Source organism: Hyaena hyaena, unplaced genomic scaffold (genome assembly GCF_003009895.1).
Source record: "Hyaena hyaena isolate Hyena2069 unplaced genomic scaffold, ASM300989v1 scaffold_298, whole genome shotgun sequence".
Taxonomy (NCBI): Eukaryota; Metazoa; Chordata; class Mammalia; order Carnivora; family Hyaenidae; genus Hyaena; species Hyaena hyaena.
In genome coordinates, this window is record NW_024080927.1 from 47,478 (window position 1) to 66,449 (window position 18,972).

Below are 18,972 nucleotides of genomic sequence, written 5' to 3' on the forward strand. Positions count from 1 at the left end.
CTCAACACCAAAAACAAGTAATCCAGTGAAGAAATGAGTGAAAGACATGAACAGACACTTCTCCAAAGAAGACATCCAGATGACTAACAGACACATGGAAAGATACTTAATATCACACATCCTGAGGGAAACACTAATCAAAACCATGATGAGATATCATTTCATACCTGTCAGAATGAGTAAAATTAAAAACTCAGGAAACAACAGATGTTGGTGAGGATTTGGAGAAAGGGGACTACTTTTTGCAGTGATGGTGGGAATGCAAACTGGTGCAACCACTCTAGAAAACAGCATAGAGGTTCCTCAAAAAATTAAAAATAGAGCTACCCTATGACCCAGCAATTGCATTACCAGGTATTTATCCAAAGGATACAAAAAGGCACCCCAATGCTTATAGTAGCACTATCAACAAGAGCCAAATTATGGAAAGAGCCCAAATGTCCACTGACTGATGATGAATGGATAAAGAAGATGTAGTATATTATACAACGGTGATCAAAAAGAACAAAATCTTGCTATTTGCAACAATGTGGATGGAATTAGAATGTATTATGCTAAGTCAGTCAGAGAAAGACAAATACCTTATGATTTCACCCATATGTGGAATTTAAGAGACAAAAGCACGAACACAGGGGAAGGGAAGGGAAAAAAAAGATAAAAAGAAACAGGGAGGCAAACCAAAGGAGTTTTTTTTTTTTTTTTTTAACTTTATGTATTTATTTTGAAAGACTGAGAGAAAGCAACAAGAACGAGCAGGGGAAGGGCAGAGAGAGGAGAGAGAACCCCAAGCAGACTCCACACTGTTAATACAGAGCCTGATGTGGGGTTTGAACCCATGAACCATGAAATCATAACCTGAGTTGAAATTGAGAGTTGGATGCTTAACTGACCGAGCCACCCATGGATCCCTAAGAGACTGAAATACAAAGAACTAAGGTTGCTGGAGAGGAGGTGAGTGGGGAGCTGTGCTAAATGGGTTAAGGGTACTAAGGAGGGCTTTGTTGGGATGAGCACTGGGTGTTATATGTAAGTGATGAATCACTAAATTCTAAAACTATTATTACACTATATGTTAACTAACTGGGATTTAAGCAGGAAAAAAAATTTCCTGCCTAAAAATCTTCACATGTACACTATGCTTATCATTACTCATGTATCAGTATCATTTTTCTTGTCAATTGGAAGGGAAGAGGGAATGAGAGTCGAGTGGAATGGGAGAAATGTATTATTTGTCAGTTTAGAGTGACTGGGTAAATAAGGCAAATTTAATTTCATCATAATTCCATACAAATATTGCCTATATTTCAATTTTAGAGATACTAGAAGTTGTAAACAACACGATCTTCCACTCCAACTTTCTAACTTTGACTCCCTTCACAAAAAATAAATTCAAGAGCCCAGTTTCATAGGTTTTTTGTTCTTCTTCTCCCCCAATTCCAAATATGTCTTAAACTATCCTGGAAACAAAAGGAATAACAATGTTATCATGGAAAGATCATATCCTATTTGAATATTTATGATATATTTTTTAGTAAATGAATAATTAAGTTGTAAGGGACATGATTTGACCTATGACATGTGAAAACCGTAAAACCTTGAACTGTATTAAAAGTATAGGTGTTCTGTAGTGTGACTCATTTCAGAATAAAATTCAAAATCAGATATTCACTTTTAGAAAATAAACATTCTCTGCTGGTGTTACTAACAGTATCACCATCTTCTGGAGTGATTTGTGGTTTAAGTTAAAAGGAGAATAAGGCAGGGCTTCAAGCAACTTGAACTCCTGTACAAATACATTTCAAATACATTCCTTTAGTTTTTTATTAATGGAGTTTTTCTATATTTAATGCAAAATGAATTGAGTTCTGTAGTTAATGTAAATTAATTTTAAATAAAAATTAGCCATCAAAAGGAATTTGTATGCTGTTGTACTATTCAGACTTTTATGAGTCTCAGAGAAAATAAATAAAAACCATACAGAAATAAAGAAAAAATTCTTAATTTAAAAAATCTCTCGCCAGTGCCTAGTTGGCTCAGTAGGTGGAACATGCGATTCTTATCTTGGTGTTGTAAGTTCGAGCCTCGCATTGGGTATGGAGACTACTTAAAAAATAAAATCTTCCGTGCACCTGGGTGGCTCAGTTGATTAAGCATCAGACTTTGGCTCAGGTTATGGTCTCACAGTTCTTGAGTTCTTGAGCCGTACATTGGCTCTCTCTCTCTCAAATCAAATCAAATGAAATCAAGTCTTTAGGGGAACATGGGTGGCTCAATCGGTTAAGTGTCTGACTCTTGATTTTGGCTCATGTCATGATCTCATAGTCATGAGATCAAACCCTGCATTGGGCTCTGTGCTGAGCATGGAACTGGCTTGAAATTCTCTGTCTCGCCCTCTGCCCCTCTTCTCTGTTTGCACGCTCTCTCTAAAATAAACTTAAAAAACCTTTTTTTTAATATAATTTATTTTCAAGTTAGCTTGGAATAAATACTACCTATCAGCAAAGACAAAAAATGAAATCTTGCCATCATATCAGATATCATATGTTCTCACTCCTATATGGAATTTGAGAAACTTAACAGAAGACCATGGGGGAAGGGAAGGAAACAAAATAGTTACAAACAGAGGGAGTCAAACCATAAAAATTTTTTTTTAATAAATCTTTTAAAATTCAACAAGTCTGAAATATAAGGTAAGAAGTTCTAGATGTTCAAATAAAAACTTTTCAGATTTTGCATTTTTTTAACTGAAGTTAATAAAACATTTGATAAGAAGGACATTTAATTTTTTTAATTTTTAACTTTTTAAAGACTTTATTTTTAAATCATCTCTACATCCAATGTGGAGCTTGAACGTAAAACCCCAAGATCAACCCTGAGCCAGCCAGGTGCCCCTAGAAGAACATTTTAAATACGGATTTCCCTTAAAGTTCTTTATTTTGTTTGGTTGGGAAAAATAATTACACTGATTAAACACAAAACTTTTCTAAAACTGAAAATTTTTAGTATTATACTTGCCTCTTTCACATGTGGAACTTACTGTAATCAAAGTAAGCCTTTTCAGTGTAAAATGTCAATTTCCTTTTGAAAACTCAAAGAATCTGAGCTCCACCTGCTGACTAAACATAAGCACTTAACATTTTGCTTTTAGTTATGTCTGGCCCTAAGTGCAAAGGGTTGCTTTACATGGAAAGGGCAGAAAAGACTAATAAAGCAGCACTTGCTGCTTTAATCCAGGTGCATACATTTTAATGCCAAACCAAATATTGGACTCTGAAATAGAAAAAGTAGAGTCCTTACCCATAGGTAGCTTATCTGAAACAAATTTAAAATTTTCCATCTCTTTTTATCATTGTGGTATGAACTTTTTAGCTTTGAAGATAATAAAGATGCATGTATTTCCAACAGATCTTTAATAAGAGATGGATTCCTGGTAATGACTCTAAAGGGACTGTGTGACTGCTGGATAAAAACTATAGGCACATATTTGTTAATCTGAGTGGGGAAAGAATGACCATCTACTTAATCCTGAGGCCTACAGTGAAGCTTTTTTTCTTTTAGAAAATACTAGCTCTAACATGAACTCTGTAACAGCCGAAGCATTTCTAAGCAAACAAAAAACAACCAACAAACTTCAATATAATCAAGAATGAAAGAATAAAGAATCCTAAGCAGCCACAGAAGATGTGCTTATATGTAAAGACTTATTTTTTGGAAAACTCATTTCTGTGAACACCCTTTTCTCTGACAATGATAAATAAATACTCTGTTACTGAATTAAATCCTACATTCTATGAAATTGAAGGATCCTAACTGATTAATACTATGTTACTTAGTAACTAGATTCTCCTCTATATTATTTTTTTTGTAAACACATAAGCATTAAAAGGCTAGATTTCTTGTCAATGTGAATTTTTCCATATTTGATCTATTAAAAATATGCCCCCCAATTTTTAAAAAAATTTATTTAATTATTTTTAGAGAGAGAGAGAAGTGAGCACATGTGAATAGGGAAGGGGCAGAGAGACAGAGGGAGAGAAAGAATCCCAATCCCAGTGCAGAGGCCAATGCAGGGCTCAAATTTAAGAACCGCGAGATCATGACTAGAACTGAAGTCGGATGCTTAACTGACTGAGCCACCCAGGTGCCCCTGTGCAAAATTTTTCTTTAAAACCAGCAGTTATTACAGGCACCTGGGTGGCTCAGCTGGTTGAGTGACTTCAGTTCAGGTCATAATCTCACAGGTTCACGAATTTGAGCCCCACGTCAGGCTCTGTGATAACAGCACGGAGCCTGGAGTGTGCTTCAGATTCTGTGTCTCCGTCTCTGCCCCTCCCTGGCATGTGTTCTTTCTCTCTCAAAAATAAATATTAAAAACAACAACAACAACAACAACCAGCAGTTATTAAATACCAATGACTGTTACTAATTCTTACTCTAAGCCCAGATGGGAATCTTACCAGATATATATCGAGTGGGGTCACTACTAAAGCGATCATCCACTAGAATAAGAGCTCCCCAATCATTTTTGTGTCGAATACACCTATTAAAAAATAGGGAGAAAAATCAAACAAAAGTAACTTTGAAAATAAAAGCCAGATTTCTTGTGAGACAGATATAAGATTAAGAAAAATCAGTGATTTATCAGTGGTATATTCCTTTAACCAAGCCTCGTTATTATAATTAAGATTATAGAAACAACTCAATACCAAAGTAGGTATACTAAAATTCTACTTTTGCCAACTCTTGTTAACTTATATCAAAAAATGTTTATATGGATTCTATTTGTAAGCCAAACATTTATAGGAAATATTTTCCAAAATCTTACTTAGCTACACAAATTTTTGTTACCTTCAATGTCATATTAGTTGTAGATTTTATGTAGATGACCTTTGTTCTACTTTAATGAGTTTTTATCATGAATGAATGTTTAATTTTGTAAAACAAACAAACTTGGGAAGCACCAATTGATATGACCATTTAGCTTTTCTTCTTTAAACTGTTAACATGACAGACTTTCATTACTAAGATATCCACATGTTGTTATGGTGTAATATTCTTTTTATAGATTGTTGATTTGGGTTGCTAAAATGTTTTTTAATTTTAAAAATTATTTTAGGGGCGCCTGGGTGGCTTAGTCGGTTAAGCGTCCGACTTTGCTTAGGTCATGATCTCGTGGTTCGTGGGTTCGAGCCCCGCGTCGGGCTCTGTGCTGACTGCCAGCTCAGAGCCTGGAGCCTGTTTCGGTCTGTGANGTTTTATCTGATAGAGAGTCCAAAATAACAGTCATAAAACTGTTCACATAGATCAGGAGAGCAATGTATAAGCAAAGTGAGAATTTCAACAAATTGACAACATTAAAAAGTATCAAAGAGAAATCATGAGGGGCGCCTGGGTGGCTTAGTCGGTTAAGCGTCCGACTTTCGCTTAGGTCATGATCTCGCGGTTCGTGGGTTTGAGCCCCGCGTCGGGCTATGTGCTGACTGCCAACTGAGAGCCTGGAGCCTGTTTCGGTCTGTGACTCCCTCTCTCTCTGACCCTCCCCTGCTCGCGCTGTCTCTCTCTCTCTCTCTCTCTCCTAGAAATAAAAATATTAAAAAAAAAATTATTTTAAATAATTTTAAATGCATAATTCAGTGATTTTTAGTACGTTTACAAAGTCGTGAAACCTACACCACTCTCTACCACACAACATTTTTATCTCACCAAAAAGAAACCCAGTGTCAATCAATCACTCTCATTTATCCAATTATTCCCCCTATTCCCTGGGAACCACTAACATACTTTCTGTCTCTATAATTTGCCTATTTTGGAAAGTTCATATGACTGGAATCATGCAACATACAGCGTGATTCTTACAATCAGCATGTTTTCTCAAGACTGCTTGTATCACATGTATCAGTACTTTATTCCTTTTTATAGCTGAATAATATTCCATTGTATTTATCCATTCATAAGTTAATGTGCATTTGGGCTGTTTTCACCTTTTGACTATTATGAATAATGCTGCTATGAACATTTGGGTCCAAGTTTTCATATGAATCCAACTAGGAGTGGAATATTCAATATAGGAATCCAATGTTAACTTTTTGAAGAACTGTCACATTTTTGTCTGAATCAGCTGCACAATTTTACATTCCGACCAGTGTTGTGTGAAACTTACAACTTCTCCATATCCTCATCAACACCTGTTATCATCCATCTTCTTCGTTAAATGTAAGTGTGAAAGTGGCATTTCACTGTGGTTCTGATTTGCATTTCCCTAACAACTAGTGATGTTGAACATATTTTCATGTGCATAGTGGCCATTTGTGTATCTCTTTTGGAGAAATGTCTATTCAAAGTATTGGTCCATTTTTAAATTGCATTATTTGTCTTTTCACTGTTGAATTATAAGAGTTCTTTCTGGGGGCGCCTGGGTGGCTCAGTCGGCTAAGCATCTGACTTTGGCTCAAGTCATGATCTCATGGTTCGTGGGTTTGAGCCCCGCGTCAGGCCCTGTGCTGACAGCTCAGGGCCTAGAACCTGAGCTTCGGATTCTGTATCTTCCTCTCTCTGACCCTCCCCTGCTCACGCTGTCTCTATCTTTCAAAAATAAGTAAAACATTTAAAAAAAGAGTTATTTATATATTCTGGATACTACACGCTTTGCAAATTATTTTCTCACATGTGTGAGTTCTCTTCTACCTTTTAACATTGTTCTTTGAAGAACAAAAGTTTTAACAAAGTTAAACAAAAGTTTGATAAAACCCAATTTACCTAATTTTTAAGTTGCGTTGTTGATGTCAGATTTAAGAAACCATTGTCTACCAGGGTGCCTGGATGGCTCAGTTGGTTAAGCGTCCAACTTTGGCTCAGGTCATGATCTTGAGGTTCATGAGATTGAGGCCTGCATTGGGCTCTGTGCTCACAGTTTAGAGCCTGGCCTGTTTCAGATTCCATGTCTCCCTCTCTCTCTGCCCCTCCCCGCTTACTTTCCCTCAAAAATAAACATTTTATTAAAAAAAAAAAAAAAAAAGGAAGAACGATTTCCATTTCCATTTTCTAGGGGCAACTGGGTGGCTTAGTAGGCTGTGTGTCTCACTCTAAGTTTGTGGGATCAAGCCCGGAGTTGGGCTCTGCCCTGACAGCACAGAGCCTGCTTAGGCTCTCTCACTCTCTCTTTGCCACTCCCCTGCTCATGCTCTCTCTCTCAAAATATACAAACTTAAAAAAAAAAAAAAAAAGGAAGAAACCAGTGGACTTTAAGGACTTACACCTTGTTAGTTTTTGACCCATTTTGAGTTACCTTTTGTATACAGTGAGAGGGTAGGGGACTAATTTTATTCTTTTAGATGGATATGCACCATCTGTTAAAGACTATGCTTTCCCCATTGGATTGTCTTGGCACTTTTTGGGAGGGGGTGTTGGTGGCTTAAACAACAGGAGTTTATTTCTCATAGCTCTTGAGGCTAGTAAGTGCAGACAGAAGTGCAAACTGATTTAGTTCTGTGGTGAAGGCTCTCTTGGCTTGCAGATGTCAGCTGTCTCACTGTGTACTCCTCATATGGGTGGGGATGGAAAGAGGGAAAAGAAAAGAAGAGAAAGAATCAAGTCCTCTGATGTCTGTTCTTATAAGGGCACTAATCCCATCATGAGGGTCCCGCTTACATGACCTCATCTAAACCTAATTACATTCCAGAGGCCTCATCTCCAAATAGCATTACACAGGAGATAAGGGCTTCAACCTATGAATTTGAGGGAGGCAAAATTCAGTTCATGGGAGTAAGAAAGAAAGAAAATCATATATGATTTTTAGACATCATATATGATTTTCATATATCATCTATGAAAAGGTGCTAAGGTGCTAGGGAAAAAAAACAAAAAGGGAAAGAGGAATATTGGCAGAGGATGATAAATATTAAAAAGGGGGATTTTTGAGCACGTCAGAAAACATCATTTGAACAAAGATTCTTTACAGGTAAGGGAATGAGCTGTGTGAATATCTAGAAGGGAAGTGTTCTGGCAGAGAGAAATGTAAGGGCAAAGAGGCTGCAGCAAGAGCTTACCTGACATAGTCAGGAAACAGCAAGGAGCACAGTATACCTTCTAGATTGTACCTTCTTCTCTCCCTTTAATTGTGGAGTCATATAGGATGATTTGGTAGTTATCTAGCAGTGTTCATCGGACGTGAGGAGCCTAGGGTCCTCCTACTCCACCACCATCTTCCTCTCACTCTGTCTTGGCACTTTTGTCAAAAATAAGCTCACTGTAAACATAGAGGATAATTTCTGGACCTTCAATTCTACCTCCTGTCCTACATGTCTATGTTATGCCAGTACAACACAAGCCTCAATTATTGTAGCATTGCAATAAGTCTGAAGTTGAGAATTCTCAGCTCTCCAATTTTGTTCTTCTTTTTCAAGATTTTTGTGACTATTCTGGGTTTCTTTCAATTTCCATATACATTTTAGGATTAGCTCCTCAGTTTCTGCAAGAAAGCCAGCTGGGATTTTGGTTGGGATTGCACTGAATCTCTGTAGATCAATCTGTGGGAATGTTGCTATCTTAACAGTAAGTCTTCCAATCCTTCGTCACAGAATTCTTCTATTTAGAAATTTCTTTCAGCAATGTTTTGTAGCCTTCAGTGTACCGGTCTTGCATTTCTTCTGTTACAGTTACTCCTAACTATTTTATTTTCTTTGATGTTATTACAAATAAAAAATATTTATTTTTATTGAAGTATACCATTGACACACAATGTTATATGAGTTTCAGGTTTACAACACAATGATTTGACAAATCTATACATTATATTATGCTTACAACAAATGTAGCTACCATTTGTCACAACACTATTACAATATGCAAATGGAATTAATTTCATTTTTGGATTATTCATTCCCACTGTATAAAGTGATTGATTTTCATATACTTTTTAATACTTTTGTAACTTACTGAACTTGTTTATTGGCTCTATTAGTTATATTTCATGGATATAAATCTCCACGTAGAATATCACGTCATTTGCAAATTTTAAAATAATTTTATTTCTTTTCCAGTCCAAATAATTTTTCTTTTTTTTTTTTCTTGCCTAATTGCCCTGTGTAGAACCTCTAATATAATACTAAATACAAGTGGTGAGAGTGGACATCCTTATCTTGTTATCATACACAGGGGGAAAGTTTTAGTTTTTATTTTTAAATGAATATAATTTATTGTCAAATTGGCTTACATCAACACCCAGTGCTCATCCCAGCAAGTGCTCTCCTCAATGCTCATCACCCAATTTCCCCCTTCCTCCACCCCCATATCCACCCTCAGCTTGTTCTCTGTATTTAAGAGTCTCTTGTGGTTTGCCTCCCTCCCTCTCTGTTTGTAACTTCCCCCTCCCTTCCATTCCCCCATGGCCTTCTGTTAAGTTTCTCAAGATCCACATACAATATCTGTCCTTCTCTGATTGTCAGTCTTTTATCATTGTTAACTATAGGTTTGCCATAGATGTTCTTCTATTTCTGCTTTGAGGGTTTTAGCATGAAAATGTATTGAATCAATATTTCCTCATCTTGAGAAGATGTATTTTATTCTACTTAATATGGTATATTACCACATTGATTGATTTTAGTTGGACCAACAAAATTGGTTGGATTTTGTATCAGCCTTGCATTCCCAAGATAAATTCCACTTGGTCACTATGTATTATCCTTTTAGTAATTTGATGGATTCAGTTTTCTACTTTTCTGTTGAGGATTTTTACATCTATACCCATAAGAGGTATTGCTGTGTGGGGCGCCTGGGTGGCTTAGTCGGTTAAGCGTCCGACTTTCGCTTAGGTCATGATCTCGCGGTTCGTGGGTTCGAGCCCCCTGTCGGGCTCTGTGCTGACTGCCAGCTCAGAGCCTGGAGCCTATTTCAGAGTCTGTGACTCCCTCTCTCTCTGACCCTCCCCTGCTCACACTGTCTCTCTCTCTCTCCTAGAAATAAAAAAAAATTAAAAAAAAAAAAAAAAGAGACATTGCTGTGCAGTTTTCTTTTCTTGTAATGTCTTTCATTGGTTTTGATAACAGACAATACTGGCCTCATAGACTAAGTTGATATATGTTTGCCCTTCTATTTTTCATAAAAATTTATAAAAGACTGGTGTTAATTCTTTAAATATTTGCTAGAAGTCATCAGTGGAGCCATTTGATCCTGGGCTTTTCTTTGTAGTAAGTTTTCTGATTACTTTTTTATCTCTTTACTTTTACAGATCTATTCATATCTATTTATCATGTCCATTGCAGTAGCTTATGTTTTCCTATGAATTCATCCATCCTTAAGTTATGTAATTTGCTGTCATGCAATTGTTCAAGGCGTTCTCTTATAATGCTTTATGTTTTTGTAAGCTTGGTAGTTACATCCCCTCTTTCATTCCTAACCTTATTAATTTAAGTCCTTTCTGTATTTTCTCTTCGTCAGTCTAGTTAAAGGTTGTTAGTTTTCTTGATCTTTTCAAAGAACCAACTTTTGTTATCCTTATTTTTTCTACTATATTTTCTATTCTCTGTCTCCTTTATTCCATTCTAATATCTATTATCATTTTTGATCAGCTTGCCTTGGGCTTAGCTTGCCCTTCTTTTTCTAATTCCTTATGTTAGGAGGCTAAATTATTGATTTCGGATCTTTTATTCTTTTTTAAAAATAAAGGCACTTACAACTATACGTTTTTCTATGAGCAATGCTTTCATTGTATCCTCAAAATTTTGATACCGTGTTTTCAGTTTCATTCGTCACAAGGTACTTTCTAGTTTTTCTTGTGATTTCTTCTTGGATCCATTGGTTAAGAATGTATTCTTTAATTTCTACTTATTTATGAATTTCCTATTTCTTCTCCTGTTATTGATTTCTAGTTTCAATCCACTGAGATCAGAGAAAGTATTTTCTATGATTTTAACCATTTAAAATTTACTGACGACTTATTTTGTACCCTAACATATGGTCTATCCTGAAGAATATGCCACATGCACCCTGAGGAGGGTGGGGTATAAAAGGTATATGTTAGGTTTGTAATTCTTGGTTTAAAGGGTTTAAGACTCACATTAAAATTTTTTTAGGGTTCCTGGGTGGGTCAGTCATTAAGTGTCTGACTTCGGCTCAGGTCATGATCTCATGGTTTGTGAGTTTAAGTCCCACATGGGGTGAGCTTGAGCCCCACTTCTCACTCTCTGCCTCTCTCCCCCCCTCTGCCTTTCTTGGGTTCTCTCTCTCTCTCTCAAACACAGAAACAAAAAAAGTTTATTTATTTTGAGAGTGTGAGAGTGTGAGGGGCAGGGAGATATTCCCAAACAGGCTTCACGCTGTCAGTGCAGAGCCGAACATGGGGAATGATGTCTTGAACCATGAGATTATGACCTGAGTGGAAATCAAGAGCCAGATGCTTAACCAACTGAGCCACCCAGGTGCCCCAAGACTCACATTCTTTCCTGATTTCTAATTGTTCTATTATTAAAAGTAGGGTAATGAGTATCCAACTATTTAACTGTTGAACTATTTCTGACAGATTTTGCTACATATGATTTAGAGCCTTTTTGTTTGCTACACATATGTGATCTATTTAATAACTGCATGTTATTCTTGAAGTGAAAAATTTATCATTATAGATTACTTATTGTCTCTAGTAACAATTTTTATCTTAAAGTCTACTTTGATACTGAGTACGAGCAAACCAGCTCTCTTTTGTTTACTGTTTGCACGGTATGTCTTTTCCCATCCATTTACCTTAATATGTGTGTGTGTGTGTGTGTGTTTTAACTACAGCATTTCTCTTACAGGCAGTATATAGATAGGTCATTAAAAAAAATCCATTTGGCCATCTTTGCTTTTTGACTGCAGTGTTTTATGCATTTACATTTAATGTAACTACAGATAAGGTAGGATTTAATTAGCTATTTCATAAATTTTTTTTACTATTTGTTTTCTATAGGTCTTATTTTTTTTTGTTCCACTGTTTTCCCATTATTGCCTTCTGTATGCAATAGATATTTTTAGGTATCATGTTAATTGTCATTTCTTATTATTTTGAATTATTTTATTTGTGGTTGTTTTGAGGATAATTAACGCCTTAACTTATAACAATTCAGTTTGGATTAATATCAATTTTAATAGTATACAAAAATGTTACTCCTATATAATGTTCCTTCTCTCTTCATCTGTGTTATTACTGTAATATAAATTCCATCTTTATATATTGTATGCCTGTACAGAAAGGTAATAGAAGGCTAAACTGCTTATCCCTAGAAAGGCCTGTATACAAGGAAGCTTTGGGTTGGTGTTTAAGAACTTAAATTTCAGGACGGTTCCAATCATTGACCGGTAAGAAGGGCTCCCTGTGTCTAAGATGTTTGTGCTAACAATGATTGATGCTGACCACCTGCTTTGTTTTTAAGAGGCTAGACTTTGGAGAAATGTTAGGCAGAGGCTGCCTTTCTGATCAGCCACAAATAAAAGCACTAGGTGCTGAGTCTATTGAGTTCTCCTAATTGGCAATATCTCACACATGTTACCATAATCACTGCTGGGGAATTAAGTGTGTCTTATATCACTCTCCTGAGAGAGGAATCTTGGAAGCTTTTGCCTGGTTTCCCCTTGACTTTGCCCAAGTAGCTATTCTCTTTGCTGATTTTGCTTTGTATTCTTTCAAGGTAATATATCCTACATGTGCATATGAGTGTAGCCCTGCTCCTAGTGAATTACTGAACCTGTAATGGTTTAGGGGAACCCCCAAGACAATGCCTAGCACCACATATTTAAAATGGTTCCTAAGCGTCCGACTTTCGCTTAGGTCATGATCTCGCGGTTCGTGGGTTCAAGCCCCGCGTCGGGCTCTGTGCTGACTGCCAGCTCAGAGCCTGGAGCCTGTTTCAGTCTGTGACTCCCTCTCTCTCTGACCCTCTCCTGCTCACGCTGTCTCTCTCTGTCTCCTAGAAACAAATAAAACATTTAAAAAAAAAAAAAAATAAAAAAAAAATAAAATGGTTCCTTTACACAGTTGTTTTAAAAAAAAAAAAAGTCAGATAGGATAAAAAGAGCTATAAAATATATATACATATATATATATATGTATGTATATAAAGGTTATTTTGAAAGAGAAACAGTAGGGGAGAGGAAAGAGAATCTCAAGCAGGCTTGATATAGGGCTCAAACTCACAAACTATGAGAGATCATAACCTGAGCTGAAGTTGAACGTTTAGCTGACTGAGCCACCCAGGTGCCCCATTTATATTGTTTTTTGTATTTATCTAGGAAATTACCTTTACAGATGCTCTTTATTTCTTTTTTTTTTATGTTTTTTTTTTTATTTATTTCTAGGAGAGAGAGAGAGACAGCATGAGCAGGGGAGGTCAGAGAGAGAGGGAGTCACAGACTGAAACAGGCTCCAGGCTCCGAGCTGGCAGTCAGCACAGAGCCCGACGCGGGGCTCGAACCCACGAACCGTGAGATCATGACCTAAGCGAAAGTCAGACGCTTAACCGACTAAGCCACCCAGGCGCCCCGCTCTTTATTTCTTCATATGGATGAATTACTGCCTAGTGTTTCTTCACTTCAACCTGAAAAGGACTCCCTGTAGCATTTCTGGTAGGACAAGTTTTCGGGAGACTAATTCTCTCAGTTTTTGTTTATTTGGGAATGTCTTCCTTTCTCCTTCATTTTTGAATAGTTTCGTTAGATATAGATTTGGTTGACAATCTTTTTCTTTAGACATGTCAGCCCACTGCCTTCTGTTTGCTATAGTTTCCAACAAGAATTTTAAGGTTATTGAGTATTGAGGATGCCTTGTATGTGAGGAGTTGTTTCTCTCCTGCTGTTTTCTAGATTCTCCTTGTCTTTCAGCAATTTGACTACGACATATCTATGTATGGATCTCTTTGATTTTAAACTACTTCAAATTTGCTGGTTTTCTGAGATGCAGAGATTATTGTCCTCCATCAAATTTGGGAAGTTTCCAGTCCTTTTTTCTTCAACTAATCCTTCTGTCCCTTTCTCTCTCTTCTATCCTTCTATAGATTTCATGGGGTCCTACAGGACCCTGTAGGGTCCACTGGACTCTGTGAAAATGATCATTATTCTTCATTCTTTTGCTTTCAACTCCTCAGACTGGATAATCTCAACTGACTTACATTTAAGTGAACCGATTCTTCTTCCTGCTCAAAACTGCTGTTGAGTCCCTCTAATTAATTTTTCATTTCTGTTATTGAATTTTTGAAATCCAGAATTTCCATTATTTTTTTAAGTTTTATTTTTTAATTTGAGAGAGAGAGAATCCCAAGCAGGCTCCACACTGTTAGTGCAGACCCAGACACAAAGCTTGATCCCATGAACTGTGAGATCATGACCTGAGCCAAAAATAAGAGTTGGACATAACTGACTGAACCATCCACAGACACCTCCATTAAGTTCTTTTCAAAAATTCTGTCTTAAGGGCGCCTGGGTGGCTCAGTTGGTTAAGTGTCCAACTTTGGCTCAGGTCATGATCTCAAGACTCGTGAGATTGAGCCCCACATTGAACTCTGTGCTGACAGCTCAGAGCCTAGAGCCTGCTTCAGATTCTGTGTCTCCCTCTGTCTCTGCCCCTCCCTTTCCCCCTCTCTCTCTCCTTCAAAAATTAACATAACAAATTCTATCTTATTACTGATTCTATCTCCTTTTTAAAATTTCTATTTGGTGAGGGGGTGTGTGGGTGACTCAGTTGGTTAAGTGTCTGACTCTTGGTTTCGGCTCAGATTATGATCTCGCAGTTTTGTGAGTTCAAGCCCTGCGCTTGGCTCTGGGCTCACAGTGTGGAGCCTGCTTGGGATTCTCTCTCTCTCTCTCTCTCTCTCTCTGCCCCTCCCCACTTAACACTATCTCTCTCTCAAATTAAATACACTGAAAAAAAAATCTATTTGGTGAGGCATCATTTTCATAGTTTCCTATAGTTCTTTAGACAGAATTTCCTTAGTTCTCAGAATATATTTAAAATAGCTTTATATAACTACCTTAGAGACACTTTCTATTGATTACTTTTTTCCCATGTGTATGGGGCATACATTCTTTCTCTGCATATGTCATAATTTTTGTTAAAAAAAGTACATTTTAAGTAATACAATGTGGCAATTGTAGCTTTCTGATTCTTCCCTCTGCTCAAGGATTTTTGTTGTTGTTATTGACTTTTAAAAAGCTAATTCTTTAAAGTCTGTATTCTATCATGTGTGACCATTGCAATATCTGCTTAGTGATCAGTTACAAGATACCCTGTGAATGGGGTCTTCCAGGAAATCACCAGAGAGGTTCCAAAATGACAATTCCCCAGGAATAAGATCCAGCCTCCACTCTGGCTAGCAGATTGCTTGCTTTCACCATGATTCACAACTATTGTGAACTAGGAGAATGGGGAATGGGAATTGGGCAAGTGAAAGTGCTGTAACATTCAGCTGAACTTAATGAGATTCGGCCATTTTCATGAATGTTTCCTGGAATGCTGGAAACTGGTTAATCTACAGTTTTGAAAAAGTTAATTCTAACTATTTTGCGTATTTTCTCATTCCTTTGTTAAAAATTTTTCAGAGTTCTTTTCTTGTCATTTTTTGCATCTCACCCAATATGTAAAAATTTTGTTAAAAATATTTTCATCTATATTTATGACAGATATTAGTCTGTAGTTTTTTCTCTTATTTTTATATTGTCTGCATCCAGTTTTGGTAGAACAGTGCTGACCTCATAAAATGAATTGGGAAGGGTTCTATCTATTTTTTAGAAGAAATCATATGGGATTGGTATTATTTCTTCTTTAAATATTTGGTAATATTTGCTAATGAACTTATCAAAGTGATTTTTTTCAAACTACAAATTAAATTTCTTTACTAGGCAGAGGATTATTCAGGTTATCTATTTCATCTTGAGTGAGTTTGGTACTTTGTGGGTTTGGGGGAATTAGTCTATTTCATCTAAGTTGCTGAATGTATGCATATATTTTTTTCCCATATTATTCTTTAACATCTGCAGGGTAGATAGTAATATATAATTTAATTCCAGATACTGGCCATTTGTGGCTTCTTTTTTTTTTTGTCAGTTTACCTAGAGGTTTGTCAATTCTATTATTCTTTTAAAGTCATTTAAAAATTTTTAGTTTCACTGATTTCCTTTATTGTTTTGTTTTCAAAGTCATTGATTTATACTTTTATCTTTATTAACTCCTTTCTTCTGTTTGCTTTACATTTATTTTGTTCTCCTTTTCCTAGCTGAGATTATTGATTTGAGACCTTTCTTCTTTTTGAAAATAAGCATTTAATGATACAAATTTCCCACTGAGCACTGATAAAAATGCAGCCCACATATTTAGATATATTTTCACTTTTGATTAATTCAAAGTATTTTCTAATTTTCCTAAGACTTTCTCTTTTACCTTTTACCTATGGATTATTTAGAAGTATGTTTTTAATTAACAATTATTTGGGCAATATTTTTTCCCTGTTATGTGTTACTGATATCTAATTTAATTACTTAATTCCAGTTTGGTCAGAGAACACTATGATTTCAATTCTTTTTAAAAGTGTAAAGTTTGGGACACCGGGATGGCTCAGCAGGTTGAGCGTCCAACTCTGCATTTCAATTCAGATCAAGATCCCACGGTCATGGGAGCCAGCACTGCATGGGGCTCCATGCTCAGTGTGGAGCCTGCTTAAGGTTCTTTCTCTCTATCTCTCTCTCACCCCCTACTTCCCCAACTTGTTCTAAGATTTTAAAAAATGTAGAGTGGGGGCACCTGGGTGGCTCAGTCAGTTGAGCATCCGACTTCAGCTCAGGTCATGACATAGTTTGTGGCTTCAAGCCCCACGTCAGGCTCTGAGCTGTCAGCTCAGAGGAGCCTGCTTCGGATTCTGTGTCTTCCTCTCTCTTTGCCCCTCTCCTACTTGCGCTCTCTCTCTCAAAAATAAAATAAACATTTAAAAAAATGTAAAGCTATTTGTCTAGGATATGGTCTATATTGGTAAATGTTCCTTATGCACTTGACAAAATGTTTATTCTAATATTGCTGCATGGAGTGCTCTATAACATCAATTCAATCCAGTTGGTTAATAACATTGTTCAAGTCTTCTTTATCTTTATTGGTTTTCTGTCTACTCTTACTATCTATAACTGAGAAAAGATATGAAATCTCTAGCTATACTTACGGATTTGTCTATTTTTCTATTCAGATCTGTCAGTAGTTACATCATAGATTTTGAAGTTTTGTTTTTAGGTGCATACACATTAACGATTGTTGTATCTTATCGGTATATTAACCCTTTCATCATTACAGGATTTTCCTCTTTAATATTCCAAAATACTCTTTGCTCTGAATTCTACTTTGATATTAATACAATTATTCCAAAAAGTTCATTTGTATTTTGAATACTAGTCTTCTTCCCAAATGTGTCTGCTACTATTTACTTTTCACAGCACTCATAGCTGTTCCATGCATTCTGTCTAGGTTTTTAACACAGTATGTAATATGCATGCTCCATCTTATCTAGAGTTGAAACCACCAGACTACTTTTTAAAAGTTAAGTTTAGGGGCACCTGAGTGCCTCAGTCAGTTTGGCATCTGACTTTGGCTCAGGTCATGATCTCATGGTTTGTGAGTTCGAGCCCAGTATCGGGCTCTGTGCTGACAGCTCAGATCCTGGATACTGCTTCGGATTCTGTCTTCCTCTCTCTCTGCCCCTCTATTGCTCACACACACACTCTCTCTCTCAAAAATAAACATTAAAAAATAAATAAGACAGAATTTGATTTTAATTTTAACTTTGTAGAGGCACCTGGGTGGCTTAGTTGGTTAAGCATCCAACTCTTGGTTTCAGCTCAAGTCATGATCTCACCATTCATGAGACCAAGCCCCATGCTGGGCTCTGTGCTGTCAGCACAGAGCCTGCTTGGGATTCTCTTGCTCCCCTCTGCCTATCCCCCACTCATTCTGTCTCTCTCTCTCTAAGTAAATACACTTTAAAAAAATAAATAAAAGTTAATTTTAACCTTGTAAATTTTAACTTTTAACCAAATACGCAAGTATAGTTTAAAAGTCAAATAACAGGGGCACTTGGGTGGGTTGGTCGGTTAAGCATCCAACTTTGGCTCAGGTCATGATCTCATGGTTCATGGGTTCGAGCCCCGTGTCAGACTCTGTGCTGACAGCTAGCTCAGAGCCTAGAGCCTGCTTCAGATTCTGTATCTCCCTCTATCTCTGACCCTCTCCTGCTCACACTCTCTCTCTCTCCCAGAAATAAATAAAACATTAAATAAATAGATAAAAATTTCTAAAAAAATAAAAGCCAAATAATAGTATATAATTATGATAAAAAAAAAACCACAATTCTTTTTTAATCTACTCACATCCTGTCTCCAGTTCCCAATCCTCAGAAAAAAATCCCTTAAATATGTTAGTTCTCCCACTCACTTACCTCCTGTTTCTAAATAACATTTAGAACTACTACTACTTCTTTGTTTTTAACTTTGCCCATTATGTAATGACTCTTCTTATACAAGATGTGCATTTTCTTATATCTCTGATACTTCATCACCTCTTCATTTTCCTGACAGTTATACCACAATTCTTGTGTAATGATTATTTAGTAGATTAGCATTTACAGGTGAGTTATACTGTACACTATGATTACATTTTCTTTCTTGTACAAGATTTTTTGATCTGCCCTAGAGTTAATAACTTTTTTTTTTTGCTTAATTTTCTATGTATTCTATCATTAGTTCCCAAACGTTGCCACAACTGTAAAAATTCTTCTCAGTCCAGTCAAAATCTCCACCCTTAGAAACAAGCCTAGATAGGCTACTATGTTACTGCTACACAACTGTCACCCCAGAGGTTCCCTATTTCATTTGAGAATTTCCTTTTCCTCTGTTCTACGTTGGAACTCCAGTTTCTTTTTTTCTTTTTTTTTTTTTTACAAATAGTTTATTGTCAAATTAGTTTCTACATAACACTCA

At 36.5% G+C, this 18,972-nt stretch overlaps 1 protein-coding gene across 1 annotated transcript in view; it reads right to left on the minus strand.

Annotated features, from left to right (window-relative positions):
- BRIP1 (BRCA1 interacting protein C-terminal helicase 1) overlaps window positions 1-18,972 on the minus strand; it is a 176,347-nt gene that overhangs the window by 9,859 nt on the left and 147,516 nt on the right. The window contains 1 exon segment of the mRNA XM_039247334.1: window positions 4,458-4,540. Within this exon segment, the coding sequence (XP_039103265.1) occupies window positions 4,458-4,540 (83 nt within the window).